We start from the raw sequence: 9,955 nt of genomic DNA on the forward strand, positions 1-9,955 counted from the left end.
CATCTATTTGTTTTGTTCATTACTTGTTATCCTAGTAAATCACATAATTTATCAAAGTTAGTAATGAGCACTAATTATACAGAGAAAATTCGAAATTATATTTATGAACATGGGGAAAAGAGAATATGTAGTTATCAAATGCTTTTTTCTTTCGAAGTAAAAAAATAGTATAAATAAATTTCAACAATCAAAATAAGCAATATTATATTTTACTAGTTTTGGATATTATTATTATTGTTCTAATAATATGCCAACTTCTCTTTTCTCCTTCATTCCTGTTTGAATTAATAGCATTACAACAATAAATAGTGTCATTTATTTTTAACATATATATATATATATATACTTTTCATAGTAAATATGAAAACATTTGTTTAGAAGCATATAAATATACACAAATAAATCTCCAAACTTTTTCTGACTTCCAAGTATACAATTATACTTCTTTTCTTTGCATTTAAAACTTATAAGTATATATAAGTATATACTTCTAATTAAAGTAGTTGCACATGAATTTGCAGTACATATGCAAAAAGGTGGAGGAAAAATTATAGAGTACAATATTCAAAGACGAATAATGAGCTATCAAATATGTGTACCTTAAGTACAAAATGTTAATTATACTAAAAATATTTGGCAGTAGTTGTTTAAAGATGAGAGTAATTCATATTCACAAATTTAGTAAAAGCTTCTATGGGAACATTTTGAAATAGTTTTACTATAAATGTATTTTATTAAGCTTAAGTCATTATGGAAATCATTGTTATTTCAATATGAGAAAAATATAAACTTGGAGACGATTTGCTTATAAATATATAGAAAAATGACATACTCATCATAGTTATGTGAAAAATATGATCTCAGCCCTGATATCTTAATGAAATGAAAATCTTTCGTTGATTACATTGTTACAATAAAGTATTATAGCCTGAAGATTGTTTGAATACATTATGTATAAGAATATATTAGTAATTATATAATTATATGTATGTGTGTGTGTAATATAATTATATAATTATACATGATAGATAAATACAGGTTTATAAAATCATATGTAATTTATAATCTGTATCAAAAAAAAATTAACTAAGATAATACATAACATTATAACAAGAATTGTATTATCTTGGAAATTTTTATGATTTCCACAAAAAACCACACGCACATGGTTGGCATCAAATTTTAAATTGCAATAAATTTTAAATCATGTTATTATAACATATGCTTACCATATGCATGTATTAACATCTCATATACATTAAAGTTTGTATATTCTTTCATTATCAATTGTTGCATATTTTTTGAGTTATTCTATACAAACATGTATACCAATATTAACTACCTGTAAAACAATACATTCAACCAGTAATGTTAGAAAATAATTGTGAGAATCTTTAATGCTAATGCATAATAAAATTTTAGAAAATGTCATACTCAAATATTCATGATATATGAATTAATTTTTACAGAACCTTGATTTTTTTAAATATACTATATCTTATTTATGTATATATTTTATTCCTTATCGAGAATAAAGAATGGTATGTATTAGGATTGTTTATTATCCTATATGTTTACAAGAATTTCTTCTAAAAATTTTTTGGTCAACTCAGTTCAATTTTGATAAACAAACACTCATTTGGATGAAAACAAATAAACATACAAGATTAGCTTTAACGAATTTGGAAAAAATATTATTTTTTTTACATAAAACATGTTTAAAAAAAGATTACTTTTAAATGTAATTTTCACGCAAAAGAATCGTTTTTTAATATACTAAAAAGATAAATTTAGGTATTTATCTATTATCTTTCGAACGATCTCTTAATCATCAAAATCGAATATGAATTTCAAAGAATTCAGTTTTTGCGTAAATTTTGTTTTTAGCCATTTTCATTGTAAATATGAAGGCGCAGTAGTGCCTCTTAGCATACGTGTCAAACAATCGAAACTTTTTCCTCGCTAAGCATCTACACGACATGAACGAGTATTGTTTTATATGTATTTGTGTAACTGACTTCTCGTGGAAGGATTCAAAAATGCATATTTTTTTAAGTACATCTCTTTTTTAATAACATTTAAAACATTTTGTTTATACGTTCATATAGATACATGATAAGAACAGTTTACATTAATAAAGGTTAATACGTCATAACAATACATATGTTAAATAAATATTTGCATAAAAAGGAATGGAACAAATTTTAAAAATCTTGTGATATAACAAGATAAAAATACACATTATTCGTATTACACAAACAATATGGTGGACTAATCTAAATAGCTTCAATATTATTCATTGTGCTAGACCAATCATACAATTATTATTCCAGAAATTAATAATAATACATATAACATTGACTATAAATAGATATTTTTATTATATTTTTATATTAAATGTCATTATATACCATTGTTATTTTAATATAACTTTTTCTTCACAATATCTGGTTCTAACATATTAGTATATATATACATATATCTTTGAGAAAATATGAATATATAAAAATATATATATATATATATATATATATATATATATATATATATATATATAATTTGTGCTCAATAAAACATAATTATCTATATAAGAATAACAAAAGCGCTGGACACAAGAAACATGTATCTAATCATTAATAAATGTTAATTATTATACATGTTTACTATACAGGTAAGTGACACAAATATTAAATATACATAATGTTTATTTAAAAAATATTTTCAAAATGAGAACTTCATAAAAAATTAATAAAATCAAGTATGAGATACAAATATTTCAACTTTGCAGATAAATATTATTCTAAGATATTAATTATATTGTTTCATTGAATAATTATTTATTAATAATGTTATCTCAAATTCTTTTATCTTTATTAAATTTTAAAGAAAAAAGAAATCAGTAATATATTATATATATTTACAAAGTACTTGCATAATTATTAAATACTTGAGAAGTAATAGTCAAATAGTTGTAATAATAGATGAAAGAATTTGATGTAATAAATTTTATATTATTTATAAGACTGCACTACTTTATATATTAATAAACCATATAGTAGAGTCTTATAATGATTGTAATTTATATATTACCATATACATAAGTCTAATGTGAAATGATTTAAGGTAAAGTTGACTAGATAAAAATTAATTTGTAAAATAAGTTATGTGAAGAAGATGAAATATTTCATCTTTGTTAAAAAATAATCATATTACTCTGTTCTGTTATTTAAAAACATATTTAACAATAACACATTATATTTCAACTAAAAACACAGTAACAAGCACAATAACATACAACTTTAAATAAGGATTATCTATAATTTATCAATGATTACATAAAGATGAATTGAAAAAAATGTACATCTTAAAGAGAACTTAGAAAATACCAGAATAAAGAAATTTTCTATTTAGTATCATAACATTATTATCATCTGTTTACATTCATTGGTATCAACAAAATTATGAACGCTACATATGATGCATATATGTTTATACACTTATTATTGGTACAAGTAGCATGAATATTATGCACAGGTACATGGAAAATAACTCTTTCATCTTTTTAACATGAGAACAGAGTATTACTATAATCAATGTTTTAATAATACCCAAAAGAAATTTTTCGCTGAATGTTAAAAACACCTTGTTTAAGTTTTATATATTCTTGCAATAATTACAAATCTCCTTAGATGTGTCACTTATCTCTTGTTTCCAACGTTTTGTTAATCTATTTGACTGCTAATGTTTGTAGAGAAAAAATGCTGAAAAATGTTATATTTGTTATAAGCTATCTATTTTCTAAGTATTATTTTGCATTCAACACTAAAATATTGTGTGATTAATAATTATATTTAGTTATCTTGTTAACAATTACAATATGTGATCTATCATATTATCTTTTAACTCGAACTTCAAGTATGTTGATGTTGATTTTTATTCATTCATCTGATAATTCTCTTGTAATTATTGATGTAGTAATAAATTTACAATAAATGTAATGTCCATACATGGAAATATATATATATATATATATACATATATATATATATACACATGGACGTATTTATTGTATACTGCAAATATTTCTACTAATATTTTCATCTTTAGTAGTATCTGTTGCATAACATAGGAACTTGATTGTGCTGTAATCAATATAACTCAATTCAATGTACCTGAAGTCCGAGTGCAACCTTATCTAATCATCCGAACGCTGAAAATACCTATTCTCGATGCGTTTGCAGAGATTCACAAGTGTTGGGAAATTCTTGACAATATTCGCCAGTACGTTGTTCGGAAGAGGTGTTGTAATAATCGTAAAAATATGTCCAAAAACAAGGGCATCCAATTCATTTGGATTTCTACATAATTAATTAAATAATTTTAAAATAACATTATTGTAAAAATAATAATTAAGAATATTATTAATATTATTAATATTAAAATTAATAAATAAAATTTATAGACACATTAGGTTTTAAAAATAAATGCATATATTTACATGCAAATTTCCATGCATTATTTCAGTATCAAATAAAATTAATAATTTGGGAAGAAAAGCTATGGACAATATTTATAGTATGAATGAATCTTCTGATAATGGTGGAAGAGATTCAGGAGAATCTGAATTATACCACAAAGAATTTTCTGATGGTTTTTCTATTACTTCAAAATCTCTTATAATAGAATCATCTTCAAGTGTATCTTCTTTGCTTTGGTCTAACTTCTGATTAAAGTAGATACTATTAATTTTATAAGCATGGTCCATAAGTCGAGGGAATATGTGGATAATTGTGTTAATTCCTTGTGTGGATGGAAGGAAATGGAAGTTGGTAAGAGCATGTATATGGCCATATACCAAGGCATCAAGTTCTGTAGGTCTTACAAGTTAGATACAAATTATAATAATTTTGTTACTTTTTTTTTTGTTATTTTACTTGTGTGTATAAAAATGAAAGTTGGATTATATTTTTAACATATATATTAAAACTACTTACTTGTCACCAAAAAAGAAGTTTCTCCCATTCAATCTTTCTGATAATATCACACAACAATTTTCAACTTCATTAGAGACTTCTTCTAAAGTTCTATTATACCAACCAAGTACAGTAAGTCTTTTTATAACTTGCTTTCTTTTTTGCCAATTCAGGTAATGATTAAGAGGCCAGGGATAAACACTGCCATGTCTTTGTTTAGTTACTTCTTCTAATGTTGTTTGATCGACCCAACAAATATAAAGTTCTGCATTCACAAAAACATTGTTGACTAAGGAAATATAAGCTTTCATATCTGATTTATCTACAGGTTTTAAATGATTGGATAAACTTGTCCCTTTGTTTGAAATAAAGGACACTATATTATCAAACTCGGATAGTACAAATGCACCACATTTGATAAAAGGTAAAGAACCATTTGGAGACATATACTCAGCATCTCTTCTTGACTTTATTTGAAACTCCAAATTACACATTTTAAGAAAAGCTTGAACAGCAAGACAGTTAGCATTGTCTGGCAATAATATTTGCTCTACTTCAAATGGTCTATATAATTGTATCAACTGAGGCCATGGTTCCTGAGCTGTAAATAGAATATATGCAAACTTTAGCAATAAACATTATTAAAAAGTACCAATAGATAAAATGTTTCAATCGAAAGTTATAAAAAAAGGCAAATTTATTTAAATAAATTTACTATATGAAATATAACATAAGCTATTTGTATCATAAAGTGAGGTTAGATTCTAATAATTTAACCGAAATAATAAATATAAAAGTTTTAGAGAACAATTTGAAAAAATCACCTCCAAGCTCTAAAGTAATTACATCTGCTGTCAGTTCACCAGGCATATTGAAATAAAATATAATAAATTTACTTGAATTATACTTTATATTAATTTACTTATGAAATCAAGTAACAGAAGCACATAAGGCATACAGATCTATGTGATCAAATAGAAAAATATACTTTATCGAAAAAATAACTCAAATAAATAACTTTTAACAATCACAAATTAAATAATATTAAGTTTTAATATCATATCATTTGATAATATATACACGGAATATATCAAGTATAAGTTAAATAGATCAGTTTTCAATACGAATTTTGATAATAAAATTAATCAATATTTAAGAACAATCATGTTCTAAAATAATTTTTAAATTAACTAACAGAAATTATATGAAGAACAAAATAGCGATTTTTTTATGTATCTATGTATTTCTTTTTATTTACTAACCATGAATGTTGATATTTTTTTCAGGACAAATTGCAGTACATACGAAAGTAGCCATCAAAATATTATCCTAAAATTAAAAGTATGCTTGGCTCTCATTAAATATAAATTAGTGCTTAATATTTCGTTTTTAACTTGAATAGTATAGACCTTAAAAATATTTGTGTATTAGTAAGTACGATCGCAATATTCGAATTTATAACAATTCTTTGTTGTCTTCTATTGATATTTTTTCATATACAGTGTATTGTAAATTATATATATGCAAAAATCATGTAGATAAACCTTTTCTAAATAATTTGTATTTTTTAAATTTTCAGGTATATGTCTTGTCATACAAAAAATTCAAATTTAAAAACCGGAAGATACTATGTTAGTCAAATATTTGTTTTTTTCTTCTTTTTTTTTTAAATCAATGTCGACAGACATAATCATCGATATTATTTGTATCACTCACTATAAGTATGTCATCTCATCAATTTTTTATCGTTAACAATAAAGCGATTTAAAAAAATAATTAAAGAAAGAAGGATTGATACAATTTGTGTATCTAAATTCCAATAATTTTTTTAACTTATTCAACTGTTTTAATAAAATAAAAAAAGAAATATAATTTTTTTTATTAGTATGAAATATATTTTTATTAAATTGTGTTTTTAGATATTACAATATTCAATTTACAAAAAATTAATAAAATATATACAATATGCTTATTATGTATAAATGTATATTATAATGTTCATTATTCATTTCCACTCATTACATATTCTTTATCTTTTCATTAAAAAATATGCCATTCTATTTTTCCAGTACTTTCATATCTAGAATTCGATAGATCATATAAAAAGAAATTTATATTGGTGTCTTACAGAACCCAAGTGTAGTTCTACGACTGCCTGGAGGACAGCTTCTTGTAGGTGCTTTAATTATTATAAAAGGTGCAATATCAGTTGATATGCATTCCAATTGAAAATTAGTTTCATTAACACCTATTACACCAGGTGCACAAGGACCACCAATTGTTCTAAGAGGGTAACATGTATTATTGTATTTAACCAAACCATCTTCTAAACATGGATTCTTAATACATTGTGGAACTGCTTCTCCTTCAGGAAGAACTACATAATGTTGTGAAGGACAAGGTCCTTGTCTATAAGCTTCATGACATGAATCATTTAAAGGAAAGTACAAAAATCTTGGTCTACAATCGCACACCCAAGCAACATTGTTCCCATCACCAGGATAAACAAGCATATTGTTTGGACAATGATCCGGGATTGACACAGGAATACGCTCTGTTATCTTAACACAAAAAAAAATAAATATTTTTTATCACAATATAACAAATTTCTTGTACATAAAATGTATTTTGTATAATAACATACCATTGGTTTATTTCCACTCACATGAGATAATTCCTCATCATTTGGAAATACAATGTCTTGACACAGAATGAAGCAATTACATATTAGGAATGCACTATTAAATAATATCCACTTCATCTTGAATATACAACTTGATTATTTTATACAATTATTTAATATAATTGTGCTTTCTCTATAATAAGTTTCAATGACCTTGAAAAAGTGCAACTTGTTCTAGATGAGCTGATATACAAAGTCCATTCATAAGAGATACACTAGCGCTACTTTCTTTTATTATCTTTTTTCTATAATGGACGCTTAATGATATTGTATTTTTATCAGAAAGATCGAGAAAAGTAATCAATTAATTAACAGTTTTTAAATTAATGACTTTTTTCTTTTTTAATATTTTAATACTACACAATAAATAATTAATCCATTTTTATATGCATTTTTATGAAATGACTCATATAAAACAAAATATATGTGAAAATAATAAAATTACAATTTTACTTTCTTGATACATAATTATAACTGTTAAGTAAAAGATTTTTATTTTATAAATATTTACTATATATTTTAAATGTATTAGATATTGAGAAAGCAATACGATTTAAATTATGCTAATTTACGCTAATATACAACGTAAATCATGTTCGATTTAAATTTTATGTACCTAAGTATACAAAGTTTTCATCTCACTTGTGTATGTACATACATAGAATTTATATATATACGTATAAATATTTTCATAGTAAGAAATTAAATGATTTTACTATTTGTAAAAGAGGATTTAATTGATATTAATCAAAATATCTTTGCATATACAATAGAAGAAAAAATACGTCATATTCAATTTTGCCGCTTTTTTTAAGCAGTAAACGACGATTGAATTGTTTTACTACTAATATTTATTATCCTAATGTTTTTCTATATAATAAGATCTAATTTGATATAACTTAACTTATATAAAAGATATGTTGGTATTTAAAATTTAGCATATTATTAATGAACTTCACAATTAAATGTATTTCCTGAATAAACCGGATACAAAGTGGGGAGAACTGCGCGAATCGTACTGCGCTGTGAGAGTCGTTGTCTTTTCCTTTCAAACAAACCAAGATGTCGAAGAGAGGTAAGTTTCTTCGTGAGAAGAATGAAAATCCAATGAAATCAATTCCAAAAGTACACATCGGTAGAAATAAAAACAAACGATGAGTGTCAATTTAATGGAAATATTTTGTGATATAAGAAGTTCTTGCGTGAATTGTATTTTCGTTAAAGAAAAACGATCTTGCGGAAGGAACGAGTGTCGTGTAGTTGTTTATCAATACCTGAATTTAATGTGAGATTTTTATTCTTCAAGGACGTGGTGGTTCAGCTGGAGCTAAGTTTAGGATATCACTGGGTTTGCCAGTTGGTGCTGTCATCAATTGTGCCGACAATACCGGTATGTTATAAATGATTATTTTTTAAGTTATATATCTTAACCTCAAAACTTAGTCGTGTGTATTCATCGTTTGTAACACATGGTGAATCATTTCTATTATTATGCTATATATCCAATACAACTTGTCAAATTTAAACAAAGATATGATAATATTCATGAAAAAATATTCGCAGGGAGATCTTCGTATTTATTATTTTGTAATGTATAAGATCACACAATTGATAAAAGTATATGTTAAATATATTGTATGTGTCTGAAATTTTATATTAAAAATTAAGTAATTGTAATAAATAAATATAAAATTTACAAGTGCAAAGCTTTTATTGTAAATCTGTTGTAGGTGCCAAAAATCTTTATGTCATAGCAGTTCAAGGAATCAAAGGTAGATTGAATCGTCTACCAGCTGCTGGATCAGGAGATATGATTGTTGCTACTGTGAAAAAAGGAAAACCTGAACTAAGGAAGAAGGGTAAACTTTCAGATATACATACAAATTTTATAGTTTCTAATAAATATTTTATATTTTGTTATAGTTGTATTTAATAACATATATATATGCAAACACAGGCAACATTTTAAATTGTAAATAATATTTATGTAGATAAAAACTTTAACAATTACTGAACGTAATTACAGTTATGCCTGCAGTAGTCATACGTCAACGGAAACCATTTAGAAGGAAGGATGGTGTATTTATATACTTTGAAGATAACGCTGGAGTTATTGTGAATAATAAAGGTGAAATGAAAGGATCGGCTATTACGGGACCTGTTGCGAAAGAATGTGCAGATTTATGGCCGAGAATTGCATCCAATGCTAGCAGTATCGCGTAAAACATCCTGTATAAATCTATTATCCTTAATAAAATAAATTTGGGAATTTGTCCTAAAAATCGTTTCATGTAATACC

The 9,955-nt window shown here is 24.7% G+C and overlaps 3 protein-coding genes across 4 annotated transcripts; 1 reads left to right on the forward strand and 2 right to left on the reverse strand.

Annotated features, from left to right (window-relative positions):
- Positions 1–986: 986 nt before the first annotated feature.
- LOC127072070 (metaxin-2-like) lies at positions 987–6,444 on the reverse strand. 2 transcript variants are annotated; one of them, XM_051012159.1, is made up of 4 exons: positions 6,236–6,444; positions 4,995–5,574; positions 4,221–4,358; positions 987–3,761 (listed from the first exon to the last, which is right to left on the reverse strand). In XM_051012159.1, the coding sequence occupies exons 1-4, from the start codon at positions 6,288–6,290 to the stop codon at positions 3,728–3,730; spliced, it is 807 nt and encodes a 268-aa protein (XP_050868116.1). In that variant the 5' UTR covers positions 6,291–6,444; the 3' UTR covers positions 987–3,727. The 2 variants fall into 2 exon arrangements, with proteins under 2 accessions (XP_050868116.1, XP_050868125.1); XM_051012168.1 differs by lacking the exon at positions 6,236–6,444 and adding an exon at positions 5,798–6,062.
- Positions 6,445–6,846: 402 nt separating this feature from the next.
- Positions 6,847–7,876, reverse strand: LOC127072081 (uncharacterized). Its single transcript, XM_051012182.1, has 2 exons — positions 7,618–7,876; positions 6,847–7,534 (listed from the first exon to the last, which is right to left on the reverse strand). Exons 1-2 carry the CDS (start codon positions 7,732–7,734, stop codon positions 7,085–7,087), a joined length of 567 nt encoding a protein of 188 aa, XP_050868139.1. The 5' UTR covers positions 7,735–7,876; the 3' UTR covers positions 6,847–7,084.
- Positions 7,877–8,621: 745 nt separating this feature from the next.
- Positions 8,622–9,951, forward strand: LOC127068883 (60S ribosomal protein L23). The gene is made up of 4 exons (XM_051005259.1): positions 8,622–8,731; positions 8,963–9,046; positions 9,387–9,515; positions 9,683–9,951. The coding sequence occupies exons 1-4, from the start codon at positions 8,719–8,721 to the stop codon at positions 9,877–9,879; spliced, it is 423 nt and encodes a 140-aa protein (XP_050861216.1). The 5' UTR covers positions 8,622–8,718; the 3' UTR covers positions 9,880–9,951.
- Positions 9,952–9,955: the final 4 nt, after the last annotated feature.

This window comes from Vespula vulgaris, chromosome 1 (assembly GCF_905475345.1).
Source record: "Vespula vulgaris chromosome 1, iyVesVulg1.1, whole genome shotgun sequence".
Taxonomy (NCBI): domain Eukaryota; kingdom Metazoa; phylum Arthropoda; class Insecta; order Hymenoptera; family Vespidae; genus Vespula; species Vespula vulgaris.

Coding starts and splice junctions, on each gene's coding strand:
- LOC127072070 (XM_051012159.1), bottom strand. CDS start 6,290: ATGGCTACTTTCGTATGTACTGCAATTTGTCCTGAAAAAAATATCAAC. Junction 4,359..4,994: donor AACTTCTTTTTTGGTGACAA/GTAAGTAGTTTT, acceptor TTAATTATGTAG/AAATCCAAATGAATTGGATG. Junction 3,762..4,220: donor TGCAAACGCATCGAGAATAG/GTATTTTCAGCG, acceptor AACATTTTTCAG/CATTTTTTCTCTACAAACAT.
- LOC127072081 (XM_051012182.1), bottom strand. CDS start 7,734: ATGAAGTGGATATTATTTAATAGTGCATTCCTAATATGTAATTGCTTC. Junction 7,535..7,617: donor TGAGTGGAAATAAACCAATG/GTATGTTATTAT, acceptor TTTTGTGTTAAG/ATAACAGAGCGTATTCCTGT.
- LOC127068883 (XM_051005259.1), top strand. Junction 9,047..9,386: donor CAATTGTGCCGACAATACCG/GTATGTTATAAA, acceptor AATCTGTTGTAG/GTGCCAAAAATCTTTATGTC. Junction 9,516..9,682: donor ACCTGAACTAAGGAAGAAGG/GTAAACTTTCAG, acceptor ACGTAATTACAG/TTATGCCTGCAGTAGTCATA.